Here is a 17,574-nt window from a genome sequence, read left to right as displayed (position 1 = left end):
AGTGATAGGAGCTACGGATTGGTGGGTGCCATAGGTGTCTTGTCAGGGTGCTGACCCCTGACAGAGAGGCCTTTCTGGAGGACCCCACCTGCAGGGCTGTGGATGAGTCAATAGAGAGGTGCCATGGGGCAGATTCTCAGTGGATCTTCCAAGTGGCCATGCCCATGCCAGGCAGGGACAACTACTGCATCCTGACTCCTCAGCTGAACTCATCTGCTGTTCTGATCAGTGAGGTGTTGTAGTAGACAATGACACCTATTTCTTCTTCCATCATAGCCCCATCTTTATAGCACACAGCCTATATTTCTATGGTTATCAGAAGGCATCGTGTTTAATGCCAGTTGGTTAGGAACTCTGTTCACTGGTTGGTAATGGTGAGTGTACATGTCAATCAAAACTTTTCGCTCTAACAATGTTTACATACTTTTTCTACTGATTCTCATGATACAGATCCCTTGTTACTACAGGTGGACTTGTTTTTCTCCCCAAGGATAGTTTGTTATGTTAACAAACTTTTCATTCTCAAGATGTTTTTGCATGGGAAGTTATCAGGCTAGCTGCTAGCTATACTTAGCTGGAGTAACAAAGCCTGAACCATGATTTTACAAGGCCTTTCTTTTGTAAGGTTTTACCTATATTTTACAGTGAGGTCTTTCCCTTTGCTCCTTCTGATGAGTTTGAGTTCATAGATCTCAGGGGGCCCCACTCCACTGTGATCAGGGACATTGTCCTGGTGCTGATTGATGGTTGGACCAAAAACATCTATTTCACTATAGCTGTCTGTGGCCAAAGCTGTCTAGGTGGACTTCTTCTGATTGTCCCAGCACACAGCAAAGTCCCAGGAAAGGACTGTATGTGGATGATGACCTCAGGGCTGGAGGAGAGATCAGCCAGGCTGGGGGGTGGGGGATTGCTGTTGTGTTTACTGTTGTTTGGCATTCTGAGAAAGCAGTGAAAATGATGAAAATGAGCAGTGAAAATAACTCAGAACTTAGTGGCAAATAAAAGAGCAAATCAAAATGTTAGAAATTATTGAAAAAGTAATTATATAAAGCAAAGCAAATATCAGAAATTTTTAGGAGAAGAGGAAAGAATGGAGGACAGCTTTTATGCCTCTGTATAAATTCAAGGTTTGCTTGGATGTTTAATTGTGCCTTGTGTGGTTCAATATATCAGTCTCAAAAAGGATGTATTAGGATTAGAGGCATTCAGACAGATCAGCTAGGATGGGTAGTGGTGTGGAAATGCTTCCACAGAAGAAATAACTTAGAGCACCAAGAGAAGGGAAAGCTGAGGAGGGCCCTGGCAAAGGTTTTAGAGATTTGAGCAGCCTAAAGAAAGTGAACAGGGTTTGATTGCTTACCCTTCCACCTGGCACAAATGGGGCTGCAAAAGAAGGCAGAAGGAGGCAGTTTCAGGGCAAACAAGAGGAGGTAGTGTAGCAGTGGGAGACCTGCAGAGCCCCAGGTTAGGGACCTGATGGAGGTCCAGAGCCCATGTGTTCTTTGCTTTGTGGAAGACACAGTTCTGCTCTCAGCACTGCAGCCACTCCACCACCACCCCTTAGTTGTGTCACATCTCCTTGTTATAGATACATATTATATTGTTGGCTTTTTGCAAATATTGGAGTGAATGTTACATGTATAAGATTAGAAAATTTTGTTGTATTAATATAGTTTCCTTTATTTTTGTTATTGATGAAACTTAGAAATAGTGGTATAATACATATATGTTAGGTTATGGCATAGTATTAAAATAAAAACTGCATTTGTTTGTATAACCCAAAGACTGAAAAACTAAAAATAATTAGAGAACTCCTGCATCTGTAAACTATCTTATCTAGATGAAGACAGCAGTGACCAGAACTCTGGGGGAGGAATTTATTGCATTTCTGGTATCAGGGAATGTAAATCTCGATAGTGCCAACAAGATTGATCTATTGGGAAAGAGGCAAGAGAAAACTAAACAGAAGAACACCAAAGATCCTAGAAAGAATGTATGAATATGTATGAGAATTTATGAACATGTAGTAGGGTTCTGTTTTTAAGGGACAATCCTTTTTTAGTAAGGTGTGCTTTCTTGGCTGAATGCAGAGACACCTGGCTGTATCTGTATACTTTATTTTTATCTCCTAATTGTCTTTTTATTAAACTTTCAAATTGTATAAAAAATATGTGAGCCTCGTTCTTCACATCCTCTTCTCTGAAGTGTCCCTCTTCTCTGTGTGGAACATGGTGGTCACCCACAGCAAATACACACACTCTCCTAGAAAAACCACAAGGGCTTTACTTCCATGGCACCAGCTACAAGCACAGGTCATGTGTGCCAGCTGTGTGTAGCTGCCCTCTGAACTTCCTCCCAGTGTGTTCCAAATTTCTTCCAGGCCACCAGAGAAGGAAGAAATATTTTGTTATTTGGGGCACTTCAAAAGAAGATTTTGGGGATGCTGACTCTGCAGATGTCTTGTGTAATACACTGTCTCTGCTGATGCTAGTGGTGTCTGCCAGACAAACCTAAACCCACAAAGCAAACAGCCCTTTGCAGTCCAGAGGACTCTGGTTCCCAACTCCTATATCTATTCAAAGTACCCAGACCAAATAGTCACTTTTGGAAGCCTTAGGGACTACAGCTTTTGAGGGATAGGAAAAATGTTTCCTGGATTTTGGCTGGTTTTGTAAGGAAGAGAAGACTTTGCTGCTATGCTCTGTCTCCCTCACCCAAATGCCTTTTTGACCAGTTGAACAATTTCAGCCAATTCTGACCAGTGACAAGAGGTAAAAAGTATAGTAAAAAGTATTCTGTTGGGCAGGATGACAACCTCAAGTCTCTTTTGTCACCAAAAGAAAGGTTGAGCATGTGCTTAAGTTACCTGTGATGCAGCATGGCAGCATGATTTCAGAGCAGTGGGGAAGAGAAAGGTGAAGAGCATGAGAGCAGGAGGGCACAGAGTCATGGGAGCAATGTGATCCCTGATACCAGAGGGTTTCTGACCACCCAAAATGCACTGTTTTTTCTTGGCAGAGCTTAACCTCATATGTGTGGGCTTACCAGTTAAGGTCTGGGGCCAGGTGTGGGCTCAGCAGCCAGAGCAGGAGCAGTATATCAAAACCTATCTCCAGGGATTCCTGGCCAGCCCCCATCCCTTCTCCATGGATGAGGAAGTTCTGCAAACCAGTCCTGAGTGTGTCACCCCCAAAAATATGCTATTCATGTCACATGGGAGCGGTAAATAGGAAGGACTCTGCTTCCAGCAGTGAGCAGGGCTGGGACCAGGGTCAGGCCACATCTCCACGGGAGAGGGCATGTCTGGGCAAGCCACTGGGCTTCAGCAGGAAGCTTCTTGCCAGGAAGCCCTGAGGCCCAGTTGCTGGGAGCAGCTACTGGCACCCAGGCTGGAACTGTCCAGAGCTGGGATGTCACAGGGGGTATAGCAGGGGAAAAAAGAGTGGGAGGCTGTGACAGTCCAACTGTTGCCCAGAGGAGCTGTGGCTGCCCCATCCCTCTAAGTGTTCCAGACCAGGTTGGGTGGGGCTTGGAGCAACCTGGGATAGTGGAAGGTACGCCTGTCCATGGCAGGGGGTTGGACTAGATGGCCTTTAAAGATTCCTTCAACTCAACCCAACCCAACCCATTCTGTGACTCTGACTGTGTGACCTCCTAGGCCTCCCCCTGTGCTGGGAAAGGTCATGGCTATAATGCCTCTTCTCTGCCTTTGTTCCCTCAGCTTCCTTCCAGAGCTGGGAAATTGCCCTGTTTGTCATGGGATTTCTCATGTTCCTGTTATTGTTGGTTGGCCTGGCTTTTTATTGCATCAAAAGGTGAGAAACCACCGTTGTAACTGCTGTACATCCCTCACCCTTTCCCTCCCCAGGGCCTCCTCTCCAACTGCTGCAGAGACCTGCTCCTTCCCTCAGGTGAACACCTACACTGCCTTCAGACCATTCAATATGCTGCTCCTCATCTTTCCAGCAAAGTCCCTTCCATTTTGCAAAGCCCTTTGTTTCTGACATAGCACTGCAGGTTCTGCAGGAAGTTGACGTAACACCAGTAAATCCTAGATGATGCTGGGCATGTCAACAGGTGCAGTGTAAGGGCCATCAGTGGTACTGACATGTTGTGGGGGGAGAGTAGAAAGCTGAAGGCATGTGGCACAAAAGACAATGCTGTGGCCAGAGGGAGGAGCTCCTCCTTGGAGCAGAGTGGAAGTGACAGACACCTTAGCATTACCTTGGTGGGAAACACCTTCCATGTTATAATGTGACACCACTTTAAATAACTTAGTGTTCCCTAATGTGGTCAGGAGGCAAACTGCAGCTGAACATTCAGGCTGTACATCTGTCTGAAACAAATGTTATAGTGGATGGGTTATTTAACCAGTCCAGGTGATTTATTTTTATTAATTTTTACTGGGTTTTTAAGCACTGGATAAGGGGATGATGTGCAAGAGTTAGAAATGAGGAAGTTCTTAGAATACATTTAGGGAATAAAAAACCCAGTGTATATATATATGTATATATATATTTTATTTTTTAATTTATTTTTTAAAAATAATTTAAGAAATAGTCTAAAGCAGATTTAGGGAAGCTCTTTCAGAAACCAGGGTGGTTTTAAGTACATGTGCCAAGGTATAGCAGTTGTTACACTTCTGTTTTTCTCCAAAATGTTGACAGAGACATTAGGAAACTGTGCCTGCTGAGTGCTGGTCATCCAGCTTCGTCTTCTCAAACCTGAGATGCAGATTAGCTGCCTTGTGTGCTGAAGAGCAGAGCAACTGATCATGTGTTTTTCTTCATCTGTTGCTTTTAAGATATGACCAAAATGACACCAACATCGAAATGAATGACCGCAGGCAGATGGCAGCAGACTCCTAGTGCTGCTGGGCACAGCTGGGTCTGACAGCCCTGGGGCCAGTGATGTGTCTCAGGGAAGCACAGGGGGTGTCCAGCACTGTGACTGCTGCACAGACCTGCCACATGCATCTATATCTGTGTGTGCACATACAGCTCTGTGTGTGGGTGTCTGTGTAGAAACACCTGAATTGGTTTTTACCCTTCTTTATTTTGACCTTGGACTCAAGGAGACCTCAGAAACAGGCTGGGGACTTCTCATAGGCACAGGTTCTGCCAAGTGTGGTGCCTACTCAGACAGAAGCCTGCTTGGCTGATGTGGAGGAAAGACACATGCTCTGCCTCCTCTCAGGATTCATTGCTGGGTGCTAAGCCAAGGCCACCCCCATCAGACCTTTCCCCCTGGCAGGTAAGGCCAGTCTCTGGTCCTTCTGGACTCCATTGCTCAGTTAGGGCCCATCAACCTCCCCTGTGCCCTTCTTGTCTAGGCAAGGGGGTTCTCAGCATCATGCGCTGCTCTGCTAGAGCAGCTCTGCACCACCAGCAGCTTGCTCTAGGGACAGCCCTTGCAACTGGGGATCACAACCAGGAGGGTGTCCTGCCCAGGAAAATGGGTTAGAGGAGAGCTGAACATCCAGTTAGTCCACTCCTGCCAAGGTGCAACTCTTATTGTTACGGTCCTGCCCATTTCTCACCAGACAGTGGGCAACAGTAGTACCACACTCCAGATCTGCTGAGTTTGTGGGGTGAGGAGGGTGGAATCTGCTCAGTAAAAGATTGTTTCCTACAGTCTGATCTATCCCTAATGGTGCAGTAGCTTATACCAGGCTCCAACAACATCATGTGTGGAGCACTGGTCTCACCTCATGGGTTTCTGCATCCTGTGCAGTTCCACATATGGTGATAGTAACCCAGACAGACCCAGCCTGCTCACTGTCCAGGTAAGGGGTAGGGAAAATGTAGATACTGATCCCACACTGGTTCTGAATTGTGGCGCAGAGAGATTTTTACCGAAAAAGGTTCTGTGGAGGGGAGGGCAAGATCATCATTGACCCTCATGAGAAGGAAGCCTCCTTTATCCTTGGAGTTTCACGTCCCTGCTGTGTCTGTCTTAGCTGCATCTTCTTGCAGGCAACTGCCTTCTGTTGAGGTCTATGGGTCCCAGCCAGCTCCAGTGGCAGCCAGGATGAAGCACAGGAGAAGCAAGGCCTCAGCCTTCCACTATTCAGCCTCTTGTGCCAGGTAGCCCCTTCCAGTCAGCGGGACTGGGAACACAAGGCACCAGGGACCGATGGTTCTTCCTCCCAGCTCCATCCTGCCATTAGCACAACAATGCTGGCACATGCAGGCATTGCAGGAGCTCAGATCAGCTCCATCTTGAACTGGCTGAAGTTTGGCATGGTGGGCAAGGGCTCGGCCACACTGCTGAAGGGGCCACAGGGCTGGGTGGCTGGCACAGAGCCATGGCTCACAGTGGAGCTGAGCTGCTGCAGTGTCATCAGCACCTCCTGCTGCAGCCGCTGTTGGTGCTCCTGCTGGCGTTCCAGGTGGCACTGCCGCTCCAATACTGTATGCAGGGCCTGGCTCAGCTTCTGCACCTCCCTCTGTACAGCATCCAGCTTCTCAGTGATGCTGGGGAAGCTGGGAGCAGTGGGGGGCACAGTTCCACCCCAAGCAAGGTTGTGATGTCCTGGACCCACAGGGTTTGGCAAGCCAGTCTGAGTGCTGGCATCTTTGACCTGGAATAGTGGGAGGCAGGAGAGAAGGGAATGTGACTTGTTATGAGCTGCCCGTTCAATGGCATTTAACAAGAGATTTATTCTGCACTTAGCTACAAGGCTCAGAGAAGAGCTCTCAGAGAAAGCCATCACCTCATTTTGGACCACTAGACCTCACCACAAGCTGTGCTATAGCCCCACTGAGCCCCTAAGCTGCTGCTCCATCGGAGCCCCTGGTGCACCATGTTGTTAGCACATGTTGATCCATCCTGGGTGAGTGCTCCTGAATGGCAGTGGGGCTGCCCATGCTGATGCTAGGCTTGTGTTTGCTCTCTGCAGGGACAGAAACAGCAACATCTCCCAGGTTTTGCTTTCCAGCCCTGGGTGGCTGGAAGAACCTCCTGAGATGCTACTGACATCAAGCCTTAAAAAGAGGTTTGTGAGCTGCTGGTTGAAGGCCAAGCCTGGCAGTGACTGGCATCTCCATGGCCAGCAGTGAGTAGTGGCTGAATGTGGGTGGGCCCATGGCCTCACCCTCACCCAGAGGGGCTTCCAGACACATTTGCCAAGTGCCAGGGTTAGCATTGCTGGGGAGTGCAGCTAGCAGAGGCTGGGGGCACTTTGGGAGCCTTTCACCCCTAGAAGCCTGTCCCACCACATGGTGTAGATGCAGCAGGGTGCTGTGCAGGGCTGCCCAGATGGCAGCAGCTCCTGGCCAGAGCACATGGACTCTCCCATCCTGTCATCCTACCTTTTTCTGCAGGATAGCCCTGTCCAGAGTCTTCTTTTTCACCATCAGGGCTGAGTTCTGGGTCGGGGGTGTGACCAGCTGCACTCGGCCTGGCAGTATCTGGGGCAGGGGGGCCGGGCCCCCCAGAGCAGTCCCTGGAGTCAGGGCTTTGCCTGTGGAACTGTCATCACCTGCAACAATGGAGAGAGAAACACCTCAAAAGGAGGCCCTTGGCAGGTCTCCAGCAGGGAATGGGGCACTTTCATGAGCCCAGCAGTGCCGGGAAGTGGCCACGGTGAACCCCAGTGGGGCCAGGCCTTACCATTCCCAGGGGCCAGCCCCAGAGGCAGAGTGTCCCCAAGCTGCCCACCGTCCTTGCAGAGCGAGGCCACACCGACAATCTGGATGCCTTCCTTGGTGTCCTGGCTGCCAGCAGAGCAGGGCACCTGGCTGCCCATAGGATCCCCAGTGGGCAGTGCAGGGTGCCGGGTACCCAGCAGCCTGGGGGGCTCAGCCTCATGCCCCTGCAGTGGGGGCCAGGGCTGATCCCCATCCCAGCCAGCTGCCACTGACCCTGGTTCCACGCTCTTCCTCTTGAGGAAGAGGTACACGGCCTGCGGCGTCACCCGGATGTCATCCAGCTCCAGCACCTTCTTGATCTTGCGGAAGCTCAGCCCAGCCCTGCGCAGCTCCACAATCCTCCTCTTGGCATGGTCATCCAGACGGCCCATTGCTGACAGGACCTCTCCTGTGCCCAGAACCTACATGCCTGGAGTGCAGCCGTGCTGGGGATGCTGGCACCCCCTAAGGCAGCTCTGTGCCCTGCGATAGTGCTCAGGCTCAGCTAGTGCCTTGATGCCAGGCCGTTGGCCCTGCATCCATGTGGTGTCATCCCCAGCAGTTACACAGTTCCCAGGTGGAAAGGGTGAAGGAGGTGGCTTTTCCCACCAGAATAAATATGGACAGCACCAAGCCTGTCCCTTGCTCACCTGGAACCCCTCTAGAGAGAGGGGTCTAGCTTGGTTCCCCAGTCTGCCAAGGGCACAGAGGATGGTTATGGGCTTGGCTCTGCCCAATGTGCCAAACTGGACATCAATCCCATCCTGCCAGCAGCACAGTGAGCAAGCAGAAGCAATCAGGATTCCAAGCAGCAACACAGCATCCCAGGAAGCCTGGTGTGAATCCTGGCAAGTGATGGTTCATCGCACGAGGCTGGCAGGACCCCGTTGTGTTTCCCTGATGGCCCAGAAGGTCACAGCAAGCAGAACTGTAGAAACTCCATGTGAGAACTGCTGGTGCTGCAGAGCATGCCCTTGGGTCTGGAGACAACACTGTCCTGTACCTTTGGGAGAAGCAAATGCAACCACTGATACACTCATAAAGAAGGCACAACTATATATATAATAGCTGCAATTCCTGTGCTTCCCCTCTCACACTAGGTATGTGTCTGTACCACAAAGGGATATACCTGTATATGTCTACACATGCACATGTATGTGTCTACACAAATGTGTTGGAGAGTTTTTTCCACTTTCTACCAAATTCCTGAATCTGCAGGCATTTCCTGGACCCTCAGTGCTGCAGTTGCTCCCTGAAGGACAAACTTTTAGGTATCACTTCACTAAAATAAGTATCTTCCAAGAATTTCCAGAAAGTAGCAAAACATTTTTCCAATTAAAGATTACCTCAAGTGGCTGCTGCCAAGCAAACACAATATAAGAACCTTTTCCAGACCACACTTCCCAAGGCACATGTGGATCCTAAAAAAGACAATAATGTGTATGCCAAGGAGGCACAGAGACTATTTGACATCAGCCTCAGTGAGAAATGGAGTCACTTAATTTGAGAGAGGAGTTTTTCTCCTCTGCGACTTACTTGTTCCATGGTAAAAGAAAGACATATTAGCTCCAGAGATGGAGGCTGCACTTTGATCCAGCTCTGTTTATATCTAAAGGCCACTCCATGCCTTGCTGTGTGCATTAGGGACCTTGTAGATAAGAGCTGGGGCAGTGGACATTGGAAAACAGACATCCTTGGATGCAGACACTACAATTGCAGAGCAAGAGCAAAAGGTTGGAAATTCTCAACCTTCCCCATGTCAAGGAAAGATGCTCCAAGGAGGCCACCATCTTGAAGCTGCAGGTATGAGGAGCTTGAGCTGTGGCAATATACTCTGCCCTCCTCCCAGAGTGTCTCCAGACAAGGCCAGAGAACACTGGAGTACTGGAGCAGCTGGTGACAGAAACATATAATTTGCATAAATGCCAGGAAAGCCAACAGCCATGGCTGCAGCTTTCACCCAGCCTCCACAGGGAAGATGAGAAGACCAGCTTGGAGAAGCACCAACTCCACACTGCATCTTCTCCAGCTTCCTCTCCACTGAAGATGTTGCTCTCTGTGTACCATCACCATGTCCCAAATCCCTCCTTCATCACATGCTCATGCCCTTCAGCCCTTCCCCAGCCCTCAGCTGAGGTCCCACCATCCTGCCCTGCTTTCCTGGACTTAGGGAAAGTTCACAGGAGGCACAGACCATCCCTGCTCCCCTAACCCCACATAATCTCAGGATTCCAAATTCACAGTGTTCCCCCAGAAGCACACCCCCCACCCCCCCCGTTCAGTTTGCTGGAAGGGCAGCAGGATGAGGAGTTTGGCCAGGATGGCTTCAGGGCAGCAGGGCATTGCTGTAGAGAGCAGCTCCATGGAGATACCATCAATGCTCAGTGCTTCACCAGGCTCCTTATCCTTCAAGAACAGCACTTGCCTCTGTGTCAAGGCTTTAAAAAAATACCTATTTACTGATCAGAGGTAGACCACGACCTGGAAAACCATTTCAGAGAAGACACTGCAAAGCAGGCTGGGGGTCAGAATCCAGCAGGTGAGCAGAAGATGCAGGAGGTAAGTGCAGGCAGAAGTGCAGGTCAAAATCTAGCTCCAATCCTGCTCACTTACATCTTGAGGGCAGACAAAGTGCATAACAGCTACTTTACCCCTGTCAGGTACGGCAAAAGGTTACCAGTGAAAGCAATATGAGTCTATTCCATAAAATACAGTATTCCAGCAATTTCCTCCAAGATCACAGGAATCAACTAAGCTGGAAAAGACCTCTGAGTGCAACTTTTGACTGATCAACACCTTGCCAATTAGACCATGGCACTAAGTCTGTCTTATCCACATCCATATTTTCTTGAACACCTCCAGGGACGGTGACTCCATCATGTCCCTGGGCAACCCATTCCAATGCCTGACAACCCTTCCTGTGAAGTAATTTTTCCTGATGTCCAACCAGACTCCTCCCCTGGCTCAGCCTGGGGCTATGTCCTTGTCCTGTTACTAGTTCACTGGGAAAAGAAGCCTTTTAGGTAATTGTAGACAGTGGTAAGAGTCTCACTTTCTCCAAGCTAAACAACCCCAGCTCCTTTAGGAATTTCTCATAAGATTTATCCTCTAGAACCTTCCTCAGCTTCATTGTCATTCTCTGGATTCACTCCAGCACCTCACTGTCTCTCCGGATTTGAGGAACTTTGGGTGGGCAGGGACCTTAGAGTTCATCTTGTTCCACTCCCCTGACACAGGCAGAGAAACCTTCCATTATCCCAGGTTCATCCAAGCCCTGTCCAACTTGGCCATGAACACTTCCAGGGGCAACAACAGCTTCTCCAAGCAACTTGTACCAGGGCCTCACCATCCTCACAGGGAAGGCTTTCTTCCAAATATCTCATCTAAACCAACTCTATGACAATTTAAAGCCATTTCCCCTTGTCCTGTCTCTAGATGCACTTGTAAAAAGTACCTCTTCATATTCCTTGTAAGCTCCCTCAACTACTGGAAGGCCAAGTCGTAAGATCCCACAGTCAGCCTTTGCAACAGCCTGGCCTGTCTCCATCTCTACTTATAACTTTATTTATCCAGGTCTTGCTGCAAAGTTACAGTTTTCCTGTACTAAATGTGCTCCCCATTTTCACACTGAGTCCATCACCTTCTCCTCTTTCTCCTTCTCCAGAGGGTATTTTCCCCAGGGAGCTTCAGCCTATGCTATGCACACACCATATCAACTTACGCATTCACAGAGATGAGAGCTTTACATTCACCTGGCCTTCAAGGCATCAAATAATGTTTGCACAAGGAAAACCAAAAATCAATTCAATGAGAGGAAAAGATTCAAGGATTTTTCTAGACCTGTGACTGATGGATTTCACTTTCCAGGGCCAGGCAGTGAGTGACATGGTTCCTCTAATGGTTTCTTACACCACTTGGGAAAAGTTAATTCCAGTGGTGTTTTTAAAGAGGATAGGAAAAGGGAGCACATCTGTGTAAGAAAATTCACAGCAATTATGTGAGCTTACCCCCTGCCTCTAACACTTTCTCTTTCTGTAGACATCAAGAATACAGAGAGGGCTCATCTCCTTCAGAAAATCCTGAAACAGTCTCACCTGGACTGACTCAACCTTTGCTATTTCTAAAATAGAGCAGCACCACAAAGTTGGCTTGGCATTTTCATATAGAGACCAGGTACCATGAGCTGAGTGTGGGCAATAAAAATCCCCTGTTCTGAAATCCTGGTTGCCTCCACCTCTCCAGCTGTCACACTGTGTTCCAGCCACAGCTGCAAGTCCTTTGGCAAACCCAGATTCTGCAGCCACACATTATTCCCATGCAAGCTTCAATGGCTCCTCATGGTCTGAAAGTGTCTTCCTCCCACACATACCCCTTGTGTTTTGCAGTGGGATGGAGATACCAGGGGGAAGATGTGGTGACTGGAACACTCAGTTTACTTAGTTCCAATCAGAGAGGAATGTCATGCAGCACCACAGGCTACAAGTTTTTCCCTTTGGTAGGCTGGCTTTGAGAGCTTACACAGCCAGCTGGACATACACATTTATATACATTTGTATATGCATGCCTCATTACACCACCACACCTGCAACAGGAATTTTACTGCAGACTGCCAATGTAGGTGTCTGTCCAAATTTCAGATTAGCCACCCTTTCTTCAGCTGCTGCTGAATGCTTGCAATGCCTGAAGTCTTTATGTACATAGTTATAGCTGGGGAAGCTCCTTTACCCCGGTATTACTGTTGATAATGCTCTATTCCATAACTCTGCAGGCAGCTATATCCACAGAAACACAGCCCAGAGCCTGCAGCAGCCTTCCCATCAGCAGGGTTGTTTCCTTAGTTCCCATACTCTCTGGCCCATATAATATTACATACAAAATGAAACAACCTTAAGAGAAAAGGAGAAAGAAGGCAGCGTGCCCCAGACTTCCTTTCAGAGCAGAGTGGATTTAAGGTCTAAAAAACAGGAAGAGCATTAATTCAGGTTTCCTACAACTCAAGTGATGTATCCACTAGCCTTGAGCTAAGCAGGCTCTTCCTCCGTACAACTTGTTCCTGTGCTTGTGCAAGCCCCCACTCCAGGAGGTGAACCTGAGAGAGAGGACCTCCCCAACATCCATCCTGCAAGTCTTTGGAGTAGAGCTCTCTCACTAGGCTAAACAAATATCCACACCAGCCACTGCCACTTGTCTCTCTCACAGTTCTTCTGAAGCCCTGATTACCTGGCTTTGAATGCCAAATTCCCCAAGAGTGAAACATTAGTTGTGTGACCACAGAATTGGCTCATGTCTGGGAAGAATGACTTCTCCCATTCATCTCACAGCTGCTCTTGGACACAGGCAGTTTTTGTCCTTGGGGGGTACAAGCAAAGCTGCTTCCAGAATTCATGCTGGGGTGAAGCAAGGAAGAGTTAATCCTTCAACAGACATGGCACAGGTAGCTGTGCAACTCTGGGGCTGTGTTTTTTCAATGGCTGTTTCAGCTGCACCACAGCACACCCGTAGCCAGCCTGGTCCACAAGTTTTAACAGCCTTGGAGAGATGGAGACATTTATGTACAGATGGTCTTAATCAGAGCAACAAGCTCCCATCCACCATTTCAGAACCAAAACAGTCATGGGGCACCAGGTACAGAGGTGGAGCAACAGGTTTCACCAGAGAGACAAATCGCTGATGCTGAGAACAGATGTGATTGAAAGAGGGGAAGGAGAGAAGCAAAAGCTGTGTCCCACAGGGAGCATGAAGATGCAGAGCAAGAAGATACAGCTCATTTTGTCTGGTCTCAGCAACTGAAAACAGACACTTGATGTTGTTTACATCCCAAAGCATGTTGAGCTCAAGGGCTTCCTGTACTGCAGAGAGAGCAAAACACTCCTGTCCTAGGAAGATGTAAGATCATGAAGAACAAAGTTGGATGTGGATATGTCTCTTTCCTTTAAATTCTCTTTGTACAGTGCAATGCCAGTATACTAGGGCATTGGAAACAGTCTACCTCATTCACAATGGATTCAGTGTTGCCAAAAGGGGATCGATCTTCATGGACCTTGTAAGAAGACACAAGCCAAATCTCTCAGATCTGGGCCTCGTGATTAGCTTAACAAGGTTCTGCTCACACTTTCCTTTGTGTCTGATTTCCAGACCTTCTCAGATACCCAGAGTGCACCCTGGGAAGCTGGAGCAGCTGCAAGCAGATGGGGAGGGACACTCATCCATCTTGTTTATTTTGTTGCTTTCCCACAGTGTTCTGAGCAGGTGCTGCTGCAAAACCTGGCAAGACAAGTCCTTTTCCACACTGCATCATCTTGGAAGGGAAAAAAATTATTAAAAACATCTCCCAGAAGCACAGGGAAGACAGTGCTGGCTTACATGGGATTCAGATATGGATTCAAACAGCAAGAAGTATATCAAGTAGAGCAAAGGAATTGTGGAAGGAGCGAGTCTGCTAGGAATGCCCAGATCCTCACCCTGCAGAGAACTGCGCTCTGAACACAGCCATGTGTCCATGGGCAAGACAATCCTCCAGTGAGCTTCCTGCCCTCTGGGTCCTGTTCCAGAGCCTGCCTGGCACAGCTTGGAAGGGACATGGATAGTTCTTGGCTATTCATACAGAGAACAGTTTCACTGATGTAGGGACAGATGGGGAAGTCTTAGCTCTGTGGAGACCAGTAATCAGAAAGGGCTCACAGAATCACCTGAGTTGGAAGGGACCCACAAGGACCACTGAGTTTAGCTCCTGGCCCCACACAGGACAGCCCTAAGAATGGCAATGATCTGGCCAAGGTGGTTCAGTGGAATTTTGCTTGGAAGATGATTAACAGTATTAGGTGTCCAATGCTGAAATGCTGTCAAAGCAGGAAGATCTGGGCCAGGGAAAAATGGTCACTTCTCCTACGTTGCAATTTTACTCAGTGCCACTGTTCTGTGGGATTTTAGAAGCCTTATGGAAGCAATAATATTATCTAACAGTGCTGAGTGTAGTAAGGCTGCATCCTACCCTACACAGCCCTTTCTTTGTAAAACTGGTGAAGGAGCAGCTCTGTTACAGGTTTTATCAAAAGGTGATGGCTCAGATAAGTTTAGATGGTGCTGCTGCTACCTGAGCTGCTCCCCTCTGAAGGGATAACCTCAGAAGATTTTGATCAAGCTGTACTTCAGACATCAGAATGGCAAAGAAAAGCTTACGTGTCTGGCCCAGGACTTGACATGAACTGTTTAGAGCCCACAGCTCTATCACCTGCTCTGACAACTGCTTCATTCATTTAGGCTGTGCTTTCAGAGCAGTTGAGGAGCTACCCCTGCCTGGCCACACTTTAAGAAATCAGATCTTCACATGGAAAACACAAAAATTTATGGTTATACTTTAAGATTTGCAGAATGTGAACACTGAAGAAAGTTGGATTTCCACAAGGTTTCTTTAACGATTTTGGGGGTTGCAAAAAAAATCGTGAGTACAGTGATACATATAGTTTGCTCCTGCCTCCGAGAATGCCACAACAGCCTGGAGCTCATTGGGGAATAGAGGTGTAGAGATATGGTGGGAAGATAAAGAGGAGTGTGTTGGGATGTTTAGGGGGCACAGGGTAACAACACTGTTAGTGTTTTTAGTACTGTTACCTCATGTTTGAAGAGAGAAAGGGAACAGTATCAGGAATACTGGAAAATCCTCCCTAATGGTGAAAGGGTCAGAGGCCACAGACCACAAAGCAGAGACACTGTATAAAATCACACTTTGATAGCCTTGAAAAAAAAGGCTTTGCACTGGATTGACTCTCCCACAGCCCAAAACCCAGAGGTCACCCTCAACATTACCTGGTCTGACAAACTCAGCATCGTTGAGATGCTGTGTCTGGTAAAGGTCAGGTATGTATTAAGACATGATTTGGAGCATCCAAACATGATATCAAGAACTGTGGAACCACAGCATGAAGGAACAAGATGCTTTCACAGAGCACCTGGGAAGGCCTGTGGAAGAGGAGCAGACTAGATTTCACATCCTGGCTCCAAAATCTATCTCTGCCCTCAACACTGAACAAATTGATCAAGGTTCAGACAAGAATACTAAATGCCAAGTATCTCACTGCCCTGCCTTTACCCGTGCCTCTCTGTAAAGCATTATGCACTTTGAGTCACTGCTCTCCAGAGATACAGCCATTCCAGCAGAGAGAGCTACACTGGGTAAACCACAAACACACCTTGAATTTCCAGTCTTTCACATTCCTGAAGAGGAAACAAATAAATCACTGCAAAGTGTAACCTGGTATTTATTCATTGTGGTAAAACCAGGATGTTTGACTAAGCTTAGCATTGAGCAGGTATATTCCTACAGCATTGGGGCACAAGAGTGTTGCAGGAAAACCAGCATCATGGCACAGTTTTTAAGCTAAAAGCCCCAAAATACACAAATGTATGCACTGTCACGTCCAGGGGCAGTCAGTAATGAAGTACTAAACCTGTTCATGGTGTAGCTACCAGAGTGCACTGCAAGAATAGCCTTAGACCTCGAGAGAGGGCCAGATATTCAGAAACTGTGGCAGATGATTTCATAGGCCTGTAAGTATTTCAGCTAAATTCCTAAATTCACACCCTTCTACAGATTAGAGAGGAACTCCCAAAATTTCCTAATTTTGTTCCAAATCTATATAGCTACTTAACAATGCAGCCATTGGAAACTCTCTCAACTCCCTGCAATGAAAACCAAGGCTCTTTCTACACATTTGGATGCAAAGTTTCCAAGTCCTCAGAAGACAAATGTCTCACCCTGCAATTCCTCTAAGAAAACCACACAAACTGTGTCCTCTGGAGCCAGACACACATCTATCTCTGCTCTCACAGAGGTGCAGGAGAGACAGACTGAACAGGGAGGCAGATCAAAGATCTTCCAGCACAGGGAAAACACCAGCATGCAGAGGCTGTGGGCTAAGCCAGTGCTGCAGTGCAATCCCCACAAATGCTAAGCAATGCCTGGTACAGGGCACTCACACCTCACCATGATAAAGGAATGCCAGTGTTGCTGTGGGTAGTGACCCACTGATCACCTGGAGCCCGGGGCCTCAAGGAGGGCTCGGCAGTCACCCACCACAACGCAAAGCCAATGAATAGGAAGGACAAATAAAACACCAATTGCAAGTCGGTGCAACAAACGGGACAAGCGCACTCAGGCTCCGGGAGAGTTTAGATACAATTAGCCCCAATCCCACCGTCAGCGGAGCAGAGCAGTTCACCTGCAGAGGTGGCTGGAAATCGCCTGTCTTCAGCAGCAGCCTGGGAGTGCAGGAGGGAAGGGAGAGAAAAACACTGAAGAGCCAAACACACAGCTCTGTTATTTCATTTCCTGCTCGTTCAGCAACTTATGGGCAGTATCTAAAGGAACCTGCACTTGGCTGGAAGATTGCTGGTGAGGCTTCTGAGTTCAAGAAGTGGTTGGAGGACAGCACTTCAGATCGGGCCTGCCACTCCCAGCTCCGACACGGAACCTCAGCACCGCACCAGGCTCCGCGCGGCGCGGGCGGCGGAGTCCTGTCCTGCGGCACCCTCCTGTGCTCGCACCACTGCCAGGAGTTCCTCTCATCCTTCCCCGCGCCACTCCCAGCACCCAAACCAGCTCAATGCACAGAAGCAAATGGGCAGAGCACCCACGTACAGGGACTCCCGACGGCTACTGGGGTCCTCTCAGGCGACGGCACCAACTCGCTGCCACGTTCTCCAGTGGCCGGGACCAGGCAGGTGCCAGCACAGCCCGGCTCTCCTGCAGCCAACTTTCAGGGAAGCGGCTGTTTGAAAACCTCCTGCCGTCTTTGTTTGGTTGGGGCAGAGCCAGCAAGGGCTGCCGGGAAGGTCACCCAAGAGGACACCAATGTACAGGGAGGGCGGAGCCCTTCTCGTAACCCTTTCGGGGCAGCCGCGCTGCAGGGCCGCCAGGAACCGCGTCACCTTAGGGCACAGA

At 48.6% G+C, this 17,574-nt stretch overlaps 1 protein-coding gene across 5 annotated transcripts; it reads right to left on the bottom strand.

Moving 5' to 3' along the window:
- Nucleotides 1-4,502: 4,502 nt before the first annotated feature.
- LOC107211363 lies at nt 4,503-17,490 on the bottom strand. Of its 5 annotated transcripts, XM_015643320.3 has the most exons (6): nt 17,272-17,490; nt 16,853-16,892; nt 8,981-9,055; nt 7,618-8,637; nt 7,317-7,486; nt 4,503-6,586 (listed from the first exon to the last, which is right to left on the bottom strand). In XM_015643320.3, the coding sequence occupies exons 4-6, from the start codon at nt 8,024-8,026 to the stop codon at nt 6,209-6,211; spliced, it is 957 nt and encodes a 318-aa protein (XP_015498806.1). In that variant the 5' UTR covers nt 8,027-8,637; nt 8,981-9,055; nt 16,853-16,892; nt 17,272-17,490; the 3' UTR covers nt 4,503-6,208. The 5 variants fall into 5 exon arrangements, with proteins under 5 accessions (XP_015498806.1, XP_015498807.1, XP_015498804.1 ...); XM_015643321.3 differs by lacking the exon at nt 8,981-9,055; XM_015643318.3 differs by lacking the exon at nt 16,853-16,892.
- Nucleotides 17,491-17,574: the final 84 nt, after the last annotated feature.

Source organism: Parus major, chromosome 14, assembly GCF_001522545.3.
Source record: "Parus major isolate Abel chromosome 14, Parus_major1.1, whole genome shotgun sequence".
NCBI lineage: Eukaryota > Metazoa > Chordata > Aves > Passeriformes > Paridae > Parus > Parus major.
Note: the sequence above shows the minus strand (reverse complement) of the source record. Positions and strands in the feature narration are given on the sequence as shown.